We start from the raw sequence: 12267 nt of genomic DNA, 5'->3' as shown, positions 1-12267 counted from the left end.
ATTCACAGGGTATATACCTTAAAATCATAAAAATTAGCAAACATGTACATCGTATATTGTCAAGTATATACAATTCACACGGTATGATTGTAAAGGCATTTATCGGAAATTTTAACTATTAAATAGTGAAAACAATTATTTAATTAATGGTATAAGCTAACTTATAATTAATAAATCATATTTTATTCTGTTAAATCAAGAAGCTTAGATAATTAAGTAAATGATAAAAACTTAGGATCAGATTCAAACTCAAACTAATTTAATTATTTTGGTCAAAATCAAAATAATTTTGCATAATTAAACGGTTTACTTTTAACAATTAGCAAACAAATAAGTAATTAGAGAAAATATTGGAGGAGGGAGGGGTTGATGGGAAGAAGAAGACTAAAATGGAAGAAAGAAGAAAATGGGTCAAAGGGGGTTGGGTGGGCTGATGAGTGGAGAGAGAGAGAGAGAGAGAGAGAGAGAGAGAGTTTTTAAAGGGAAATGGGCCTAAAATGCCCTCCAACTATGGGATTTGGTACAAAGATGTCATTTGTTTACCTTTGCGCTCTAAAATGCCCTTGTTGTCAATGAGGAGTTAAAAATAAAGCCGTTAAAAATAAGGGCAATTTAGGTCCAATAGGTTGACGACAGGGGCATTTTAGAGCGAAACGGTAAACGGAGGACATTTTTATACCAAATCCCAAGTTCAAGGGCATTTTAGGTCCTTTTCCGTAACAAAATTGCTCGAACTTTGAAAATACTACAATTGTTGCCCCGTTCAAACTCCAAATACTTTCTTATAGATAATATTTACAGTTTTACCTAATCATGACTTTGTCATTGCAAAACATTAAGATTAGGTGGGATGATCCGTTCTCAAACCTGCTATTAAATTTTAACCATCATTTGAAAAGTAATATGAAAATAGCCGCACTTTAATAAAAAATAAAAATAACCTTACTCAAAATACGATACGTTCTTTAGTTTTGAACTTATAAAAGTCTGAACCTGATAGATCGTTCCTTGATTTTTGAAATGAAGATTTAAACCCATGAATCCTTCTTTGGTGTTGAAACTCCGGTAAATTTTTTATCCCAATGAATCCTTCTTTGGTTTTGAAACTTCAATATTTAAACCCAATGAATCATCTCTTGGTTTTGAACTTATAAATATTTGAACGCCGTCAGCTTCGAATTTCAATAACGTTTTAGTTTGGGAGTATTTTTGTTCAAAACTTTTTTCGCGTCAAGAAAGTGGCTAAATTTAATACGTGAAACAGTGGCTAATATTTTGTAACAGGCATAAAAGGTGGCTATATAGCTATGCCGTCTATCATACCTAGAATATGCTAATGAGTAATGAGTAATGGGCCTTATCTGGTAACTCCTGTTTCTGGTTCAGGACTTCATCGCTGCACAGGTGGGGTTGTAAAGGTCCAACATATACAAGGAACTAATTGGGTTGATGCTCTTGCAAACTGGGCAAGAACCAAAGAAGGAAATTTTGCAATGATCGAAACTCCACATGCTTTGCTAGCACGTTAAGATAACTTGATGGTAGCCAGAAGCTAAAAATCTACCAGAAAATAACAAAAGAATGAAACAGAACTCTCACAACAGATCGAAGAAGCCACAACTGGAAAAACGAACATAGAACCAATGATCTAAATGTAGAGGGGATAAACGAGAATTACCAGAAGGGTTGCTCATCATCACTATGCAGTTACTTAAAGCATGATGGATCCCCCCGGTGAAATACTGTCAGTAAGTTGGCTTCACATAATGCCACAATCATTTTAGAAAGAAAACAAAAATGAAATCAAAGGGACACTCTGCAAACTAATGTTAATTAACTTTCCCAAGGGAAAAAAAAAAAAAAAGAAACTCAAATCCTATAAGCTCATTCTCCTACAAGAAAGTGAATTCCCAGTTCCAGCTGTTCCAATGTTTTTCAGCAACTGAGGTTGAACTCTAACATACAAGACTGATAACAGCAGAGAACACCAACAGCAATGTAAAATATAGCTCTGAGCTTCCAAATATGGAAGTCGCTGAAGATGTTTTCTGTTTCCTGAAATATATGTTATGTATGATCAATTTAGGGGTGCGTTAGAGTAAACCAAAACTAGGTGTAACTGAGATAAGAGATGACGATATCATACTTTTGCTTATAACTAAGAGCACCACAGTAGAGAACATTGTGAGGCACTCGCATTTCTGTTTTGTTGCTATGATCTTCGGGATTGATAATTCTCATATACGTTTCCTGCCCTAGATACCACCTGTCCAGGTTTTCTGCTCTGAGGTTCCATACCCCAACGTTGTCAAGAGATACCAAAACTGCTGTCCATCCTCCGGGGAAAACCTAAAGAAAAAGGAATAGGTAAATGTATGGGCTTTTTTCATTTCTGGCCCGTTGGCCAACATTAATTACAGGCGCTAGCCAAAATATACATTACATATACACTGATTATGTACATTATATGTATATTTGTGGATAGAATGCATATTATATGTATATATTTCCTTAATATGCATTACATATACATTTTCCCGCTATTTTTTATAGCGGTCCAAAAAGGTTCATCCCTAAATATATCCTACCTGGAGCTTTTGAGTTCTTCAAACAATATAAATAAAGACAGCTGTACAAGACAAACCTGAGTCGTAGACCGGGAAATTGCATCCCACCTATTATAAGATCCCCTGTTGTTCTCTGTCCATTCTCCAAAACCCATCCTACAGCAAATAGGCAAATAATTACATATAACATTCACTTGGTGGGAAGCTAAACACAATTAGAATGATACTATTTTAAGCAGAAGCTATATACCCAACAACAAAAAATGAGTAACCATCCATGTGAAAGCTCTGGACTACAGTGTCATTGTTCTGCAATACGACTTCTATAAATCCCTTGTATGTGGCATTGATAATGGAAGTGTCCACCTTGGGTGGTCTGTTCATTGGCTTGGTTGGGAAATCAAGCTTGTAGACACCCTTCACATAGTATACATCAGCAAGCCTCATTGGAGTAGCAGGATTTTTAAATGAAATCCCATTATAGGTAGCTCGAAGCTTTCCATCAATTGACACTGGTGGCACACTCTTTAGCAAATAAACATCTGTGACATTAATTTGACCATAATGGAAAGATCCTTGAGGATTCGGCCGAGCTCCACTTGCAGAAACATTTTGCCTGCACATTGCATAAGATTGATCAATGCCATGAAACAATTGCAAGTTCCAAAGCAAAATTAGTGATCTTAAAAAGTATACCAATTTGTATTACTTGAGATGCCTCAAGGAGTATTTTCCCAAAAAAAAATTGACCCTAAGGAGTTATATTAAAACAGATATGGTGGCCAACTAAGTAGCCCACAAGCTAATTTCTAAGTTTATAAGGAAGCATTTTTCCAATCAATTGAGTGAAATAGTGATATCAAAGGAACCATAAAATAAACCTGATGGACATGGCCTGATTCAATGCATAAGATGTGTCATAAACATCATTTGGAGGGTCTGGAAGGGGGCCAGCAGCCTTTCCTTTGGAGTTGGAATAATGTAAAACCGCAACACCAGTTACTTTTTGCCAGATTGTTTGATTTACAAATCTAGCACTCGCCACAACATAGTAATCACTACTTGCATTCTGATCCATGGTAACCAGAAATGTGTAAGACTGTCCAACATGAATATCTACACTAGTATAATTCTGCTGCGAAGTGTAATATCCCTCCGTCTCCACCAACAGTAAATTATGATTTTGAATCCTAAAATTCAAACAAGTAGAGCTTCCAACATTGTGCACCCGAACCCGATAGGTTTTGCCTGCAGTACAACATATTATCACATACAGAGGGTTAAGATTTGTGTCAAACAGCAGAAACATTCAAATTACTTGCTTTCAAATAAGATGATAATTTCAAATAACAAGCTCAAAAATTTTAATCTACAAGTTTCACATATCTGCTACTTTGCAATGTTTATAAGTCATCAAACACTCTTCCACTTTCTACAAGATTGATATAGCATGAACTCTGATTTACAGGCTCAAAAAGGACAACAAAAGTTGAATATACAAAAAAAAAAAAAAATCGTTATCACTTTCCTAACATGAAATCTTTTGTGTTTTACTAAAGAACACATAGGCTAAAGACAACTAAAGGTCATCAGAAAACAATTCCAAGTGGACAGATCAATTTGATAAACATCATAAATGAGCAGGCAAATTTTCAGTCAAATCAAGGGAGAAGGACAACCACCAATCAATTATATCGAAACTTAGTTAGCAAATTTTGAAGAGGTTGACCTGGATCAACATTTATTGTTTCATGGTCAATGCCATCAGGTACGAGCGTCGTGTTGTATCTGTATGGGCCTTTTCCATTAATAAGTACTCCATCTGGCATTCCCAATAGCTTCCCAGCATCAAGGTCCTTCCTTAAAGCCTATGAATTGAAAATAAACCGGAGATGGTACCAGTAAATTCAAACGCCACACTGCTTGAAAGAGAAAACAAATGGAACAGACACTAACCGTATGGCTGCAGGTGTACCAATCGCCAATAATTATCACTATATCCCCATGAGGAGGGCTAAAAGGAATAGGGATAATGTTACGGTTCGTGACAATAAAAGAACCAAAACCACCAGCTGCCCTCTGCATGTTGAGGGAAGGGAAATAGAAGAAGCTACCAATCTGATCCTTTACTTGAAACTGATAAGTGAAGTTCCATGTAGCAGGAATGGGACAATTTGTACCAAGAACTCCGACTTGCCAGGACGTCCGTCGCATCTGAATTCCAGACCTGCCAAAATTCAAAGAAAAAATAAAAACTTTAGTGCAGAACACTTAATATGACATAATTCAACAAGTGCAACAAAGGTGCTTAAGATTATAACTTGAAAACTTACCAAGTGACCAGAAGATTTTCATCCAATTGGTTCTTCACGTTCACCACAACATTATAATTGGTTGTAACATTAAGGACAGGACCTGGAAATTTCCCATTCACAGCTATAACCTGCAATTATATGTCAAATAATGGTGTTTATTAACCAGCATTGAAAGCCTGTTTTCTATTTTCCCCCCCTTTTTCCAGGACAGAATGGAAACCCAAGACAGCAGATATTTGTGCATAGCTCCTAAATAAGTTTTCATTAAGCACACTATACTAAAGAAGTGCCCGTTTGGCCATGGATAATCTTCACTTTTTCCTCGAATTTTATTCCGGATTCATGTACTTCAAGTAGAATTCTGGAATTCGAGAAACTCCAAATATCTGTTTTCACATTTTCCACTCCAAAAAACTCACAAAAATTCAACTTTTTTCCAAGTTGTATAAACACAACTCCAATTTCCAAATACCATTTTTCAACTTTTTTCCAAATACTACTTTTTTCAAATTTCACATTTTTTATGTCCAAATGCCCACTAAAACGTAAGAAAGAGAAAATCAGCATCCAAGAAAATATTGTAGCACCTTAAAGCAATTTTGTGTTGAATCCCAGATAAAGAGGTAAACTAAACAAATCAAAGTAAATCCAGCATTCTGATCTCAAACCAAAACAAATAATCACCACACTAATTTACTAAAACAGAATTATCAAACTTTAGTCAAAAGAAAAAAAACATGAGACCAAAATAGTGACCCCAAGTGGTCCCTTTCAACTTTTACCCACTAAATCATACTACCGTAAAAAGAACAAAATCTTAAAAAAGTAAAGAGGAAAAATTGAAATTGACATGTATCTCAAATGAGATACTAATCTTTTCATCTCCAGAAAACCCTCCAAAAACCCCACATTTGTATCAAACTTAATAACCCCAACCCAACTTTTGTTTCACCCTAAACAGGGGAAAAAAAACTTCAGGGTAACATACCACATAAATTGAAATCCAATAGTCCAACATTGAAAAAATAAAAATAAAAATAAAAATAACCTGTTGGGGAATGCCAAGAGGAGAAACAGTGATATATGAGTATTCCAAGTCAAAAATAGCAAAAGGGTCAGCAGCAAAGCAAAGAGTGAAAATCAAAGCAATGCAACACACACGGTGCACAAAAAATGACCCCATAAAAGAAGCCATTAATGATTCAATAACGAATGTTTTTTTTTTTTTTTTGTGTGTGTATAGAGAGATTATTTGTGTGTAAAAAAAAAAAATTGAAGGAGGCTCCTTTTTACATGTGAGTTGTGTTTACTATATGTGTGTGGGGATAATTTGCAGAGATATATGGAGTTTAAAGAGTCACAAGGCAGGAGAAGAAGTAGAAGAAACAAGAACTCTGTTTAAAAACCTTTCTTGTTTATTGGTGGGGTATGTTTGTAGGGTTTTTTTTCTTCTTTTTTTTCCTTTTTTAAATGTTTGTAGTATTGTCGAAATGAGTAATTTAAGGTGGCTTAAAATACAAGAGGAAGGAAACAAGGGATGGGTGAGTCAACAAAATAAGGAAGAAAAAACGGCTTTATATTTCACCCCATTGGTCGTTTGATGCACGGTATTAGGTGAGATATTTCAGCATTAACTTTGAATTAATTTTATATCATGTTTGGTAGAAAGTAAAATATAAAATGAAACTCATATTTAAAGATGAAATATGCCACTTTATTTCATTAACCTTGAAATTATTTTATCCCAACTTGAAATAAATTAGTTCTAAAATTATAATTCTGAAATTATAATTTTTTTTCTGCATACCAAACGACCACTAAATTGTATAAATGCATATGAGTGGCAATGTGCATTCATATGTTACCCACCAACTGGTCCAGCTCCAGCCAGTGTTACACAAATATCCTCCACTAAAATCTCTTTTCTTTCTCCTTTTTTCTCTTTTCAGTGATAAACAAATTCAATTAAAGAGTCTAAGTTATATAAGGAACTTGTATATTATTAGGTCACTTTTATCAAAATAGTAGTTAACATATCTTATTTCTAAGATTATAAATTTCATATTTTAAAGACACATCCGTTAAGCGGTCTAATACTATAAAAGCTATTATACTAAGAATGTTTCTTAACTTAAACTCTCGATTAAATTGCTATAAATACATTTGTCAAGAAGATTTTAACCTATAAAGTTTCAAGTTTGAAGTTTTGGTCCTTTCGGTGATTAAAGTTCAATTGTATTTTCTTCTTCTGTTACAAATTTTGTGAAAAAATAGTATATTTAAGTTAATTGTTATATTTATTCAAAACGGTTCTGGCTAATCCAACTTGCATTTCTAGGTCACATTCTTTGGTGGTTTCTATTGCTACCTTCACAAACTCTTTTTTTTTTTTTATTAATGCATATGCAGCCCCCTAAATTTGTTTTTATTTTTTATTTTAGCACTTTAACTAAGTGTTGTTCTCATCGAACCCTTGAACTCATCCTCAAGTATGTCTATCAAACCCTCTAAATCTAATTTTTATTAGAAGCAAAAAATAAATTGAAAAAATAAAGGTGGAGTAATATTTTAGACGTGTGGTAAGCTATTCTTTAGGTCATGGATATATCGGTTTCTGCTGGTTCTGCTCTTTCCCTGCCAGCTTAATTAAGAGCTACTCTTTTTTTCCCTCTTAATTGTTGTTAATCTTAGCTAAAAGATGGCATAATTAAATTAGAATATATGTTAGCATGTTGCTACATTAAAGATGAAATACTATGTAAGTCGCATTGTGTTTGATAGACACACTTGAGGACGAGTCCAGGAATTCAATAGAAACAATGCTTAGTTGAGGCACCAAAATGGAAAAAAGAGGCAAGTTTAGGGGGTCGCATATGCATTAAGCCTTTTTTTTTTCTTGGACATATTTTCGTTTGTATGGTCATGCGAAAAATATATAAGAAAAGGAAGTTTAATATTTTTTCCTATTTAGGTAGCGATTGTAATTTGTAATTATTATGTACCAAAAGTAACGTCATGTGCAATTAACCTTAATCAAATTTAGAAACATGGAGTAATAATTCACATAATTAGGAGTAGGACAAAAGAATCCACAAAAATATTAAAATGAAATCCCTTGTCCTTTTAGAATTTTCTAACGAGATCCCTTGTCCTTTTAGAATTTGAAAAGACAAAAATGATTATTTCAGATCTCTTATATATAAAAACTAAAAATTTCTTATAAAAAATCATAAAACTAGAAAAAAAAAATTATAAAGAGCTAAAAAAATCATTTCTAGAAAATGATATGGCGCCTTAGCAAATTTTATTGTCTTGGTTTCATCACAAAAGCAACCGGGTATAGCCGGTGAGACAATCGGTTAAAGAGCCCCACTCACACGCTAAAACCGAAACACACGCTCGTTTTGCGCTTTTCTTGTGAAATTTTCCTTCCAGACAAACCACTCGCACTTTGTCAAGTTTTGCGTGGTTTTGTTGCTTACCATCGTTTTGGTTCTTTCTTCTGAAAAAAAAAAAAAAAAAAAAATATTGAAGAAAAGTCTGAGTATATTTGGATTAACGAATGGTCTCGTCTTTTAGATTACGTGAAATGGTTTAGATATGTTCTACTTTAAATTGGGCAATATTTACTTGACTAACATAACTGATTAGCACGGTTTTGCTGCCACATCTCCTAAAATTGATTTGACACACTTATTAAGGAGCCAAAAATAGAATGATACTTTTAGTATATCATCCTTAATTAATGCTAAGTAATCTAATGATTAAAATTAATAAAGCATACTTTAAAAGTTGTGAAGTCACTAAGAATTCCTTGAACTTTTCAACTCAACAATTAATAATAGGGATAAAATAGGTATTGAATGGTAATTATCTCTTGGTTTTCTAAATTAGACAACTAAAAATGAACAATTATTCTTAGTATACATGATAAATAAAAATGGAGTGACGACAAATGATCATATTTATCCATAAACCAGACAAAATGGTTTAGATTTGTCTTTCGTGTGTCTTAAAATTAAGGTAAAATTAACGGAATGACTACCTTTTAGTAGTTTCCTATCATTTATAGCTATCTTTTAAAAATTATCATTTGTAGTTATGTTTTCCCAAATTAAGGTATTTTTTCAGATGTATTTGATGCTTATAAATACATAGTAACACAGTAAAGAAATAAAACATATCCCTTGATTTAAGGCCATAACGGTGGAATCAATTAGTTAGCTATTAATTGGTATTTTTTACCATACCCTTCCACAAAATCAGATTTTAGATTACCTTTCCATAACCATTTTTTATTCCTCCATCCAATCTTCAACATTCAAACATAAAAAATCAAAAATTCAAAATTTGAAAACATTCAACAGCCAATATATTTGAAGTTTTCAATATTGATTTCGTTCTTGATTTACCCATGTATTTGATAGCATAACCAATGTATTTGAAGTTTTCAATCAAACCTCATATATTTTATATTAAATCTCATGTATTTGTGTGAGTAACAATTTGCATCACCAATGTATATTAGCGGTAATGTATTTAAAGTTTTCAATATTGATTGTGTTTTGATTTACACATGTATTTGATAGCATAACCAATCTATTTGAAGTTACCAATCAAACCCCATGTATTTTTATATTAAATCTCATGTATTTGTGTGAGTAACAATTGCATCACACATGTATTTGATGGATTAATTTGAACAAAATACACAAATATATAGAAAAATTACAATGTATTTCCGTCACTCATGTATTTGAAACTAGATGAACTTATGGAATTAATTTGAATAAAATACACAAAAATATAGAAAAACTTACATAAATACACCATCAAACACAACAATTGGTAGTTATATCATAGAACATACACAAATACATATATTTTTCATCTTCTCAAAACCCTAAAAAACCCTAGACCACCAAAAAAAAGCCCTAGCCACAAATCAAATGCAACTCGGTCCAAATTTATGGGCACTGGTCCATAGCCCAAAACTCTTGGCATTTACAGCTATAACTTACCTACAATGGGAGATAAGCCCACAACCATAATGAATGATCATTCTAGTTGGAACATCATTTACATAAAAAAGAAAATGAAAAGGTTAATTGTCTTCTTATGTTTAATTTGTCCACAAAGCTTGAAATTATGAAAACCAAAAAAAAAATTGAGAGAGGGGTGGCCTCCACCCGTCGTGGTGGTGGTTGATAGAAGGAGAGAGAGAGAGAAAGAAATTTTATAGGGATTTGAAAAATGAAAAATCTGAAATGAATAGTGAGTGACAATAGAGAAAGTAAAAAATTTATGAAAAAGGAGAGAGAATGGTAATGTATATTAAGTGATTAATATTGTTATCATTAAAAGGGGGATATGGGATTGAGGGTGCTGAATTTTAGGTGTATTTGTGCATCAGTAACTGAAAGTTACTGTACAGCTATATTAGTTAAATTCAAAAAGTATTTAGTTATTATTAGTAATTAAAACAAAAGGTAATTAATATCACTAATTATGTACTAAAAGTAAGTATAACACGTAATTTTTCTTCAAATTAACTATCCTTGTTTACCATCCCCGATCATTTAATCCTTTTAACTAATGAACAAAGCCAAATTGGAGAGGCAGAAATTGTAGCATAATTGTTCCACAGCAGTGGGTAAATCATTTTCTGTGAAAATACGGTTTGAATCTTATCTAAACAGGAATAACTGATCAAGTAGTGCCATAAGGGATCATTCTCCTAACAGGATAGGGTCCACCCCTTAAATTGTTTAATGGGTGACGAATCAACCGTAAGAGCTGTATCAGCAGATCAACCATATCTTGCAAGTTGCAACCCATTTATTGTCCTCTCATTCTCTTGTTCATCAATTTCATGTGGAGGGCAATGTGAAAAAGCCCTTATATCATCTTTTTCGACTCCATCAGTAGTTCTATTGTCATGTTTCATTTGAAAATATATTCATATATTCATATCTATCAAAAAAATATTACCTATAAAAATTATGGAAGACATACTTAAATCATTTTGTCAGGGAGTGTGATGAATTTTCTACTTTATTTGAATTTACAGTATCATAATGTCTTTTACTTCCAAAAAGTTTTTTGATGGAAAAAATTTTCTTGGTAGAATATGACTCTTTTATATCTATCCGTACTCTAGGAGAAATTTTTTTGGACTTCTATAAATAGAAGATTTTTAGGGGAAGATTATGTCCTTAATAGTTTTAAGTTGAAAATTTCTTGTTTCAGATTGTTTTAAGTTGCTGAAAAAATATTTTTGCTTTTTGTTTTTAATACACACTTTCTCAATTTCAATTTATGATGTGTCCTTTTTTAGTCCATTTATTAATGCACCTTTTATATTTAGAGCCCGTTTGGATTGGTTTATAAGTTGCTTATAAGCTGTTTTTAGTTTTTTTGAGTGTTTGACTGGCTAGCTTAAAGTCATTTTGTGCTTAAAATAAGCTCAAAAAAATAATTGGGCCCATTGGACTTAGCTTATCTAAAGCAGCTTATAAGCTGAAAACAACTTATAAGCCAAAAAAAAAAGTTAAACTACCCCAACTTATTTTTTTTAACTTATAAGTGGTTTGTAGTTTATAGGTATAAGCCCATCCAAACAGGCTCTTAGTAATCTTGAATTTCGACATTTTATGTGTCATGTTTAACATCACAAAATTCAAAGACACTGTTATACATTATATACATTTTTAGCTTAAGATTTAAAAAGCGTCGTAACTTTTTAAAACTCTGTCCTAGTAAAACGAAGGCACATAAATGAAAGGACGGAGTATAGGTTTTTCTAAATAAAATAAACCATACGGTTCATTTTTTTTATTTTGAAATAAAATGCAATATGCTTTCAAATCCAAACTGACAATGAAGTTTATATTTTTTTTATATATAAAATATGATTTATGAAGTACTACCACTCTAAAGGGGAGGGACCACCACAACCAGATCCCTCTCAGGTTGATGCATGTTTTCTTGTCGACTTATCCATTGTCCCTAATGTCATTTTTTAAAGCTTTTCTATTTATTTTTTAATCAGACATCATCTCGCAACAAAATATAAATAAAAAAAGAAAAGAAATGAAGAATAGAAAAGAAAAAGAGGATCTTGCAAAAAGTCCAAAGACTTAATGAGAAGTTTGAAGTTGAAATGGCGTGATAGGTGGGCATATGATACGAATGAGTAAGACAGAGGATGAGAATAACTTAATATGGTTGGCTATCCATTAATTTGGGCATACATTATATTTTCTAAAAGCGAGAGGGCCTAGCTGTTTACCAGTTAATGATATCAAACCAAATTAGACGCTATGGAAAATGGAGACTGCTCAATAGTTAATAAATAGTTTACCTGTTTTATCGAAACATTTTTT

At 32.6% G+C, this 12267-nt stretch overlaps 1 protein-coding gene across 2 annotated transcripts; it reads right to left on the bottom strand.

Moving 5' to 3' along the window:
• Positions 1 to 1621: 1621 nt before the first annotated feature.
• Positions 1622 to 6373, bottom strand: LOC132631729 (monocopper oxidase-like protein SKS1). 2 transcript variants are annotated; one of them, XM_060347424.1, is made up of 9 exons: positions 5931 to 6373; positions 4901 to 5010; positions 4524 to 4794; positions 4297 to 4435; positions 3449 to 3815; positions 2818 to 3183; positions 2645 to 2723; positions 2147 to 2349; positions 1622 to 2055 (listed from the first exon to the last, which is right to left on the bottom strand). In XM_060347424.1, exons 1-9 carry the CDS (start codon positions 6075 to 6077, stop codon positions 1956 to 1958), a joined length of 1782 nt encoding a protein of 593 aa, XP_060203407.1. In that variant the 5' UTR covers positions 6078 to 6373; the 3' UTR covers positions 1622 to 1955. The 2 variants fall into 2 exon arrangements, with proteins under 2 accessions (XP_060203407.1, XP_060203408.1); XM_060347425.1 differs by lacking the exon at positions 5931 to 6373 and adding an exon at positions 5470 to 5617.
• Between the last annotated feature and the right edge of the window lie 5894 nt (positions 6374 to 12267).

Source organism: Lycium barbarum, chromosome 3 (assembly GCF_019175385.1).
Source record: "Lycium barbarum isolate Lr01 chromosome 3, ASM1917538v2, whole genome shotgun sequence".
Lineage (NCBI taxonomy): Eukaryota > Viridiplantae > Streptophyta > Magnoliopsida > Solanales > Solanaceae > Lycium > Lycium barbarum.
The sequence above is the reverse complement of the archived record's forward strand: the minus strand, read 5'-3'. Positions and strand labels throughout refer to the sequence as shown.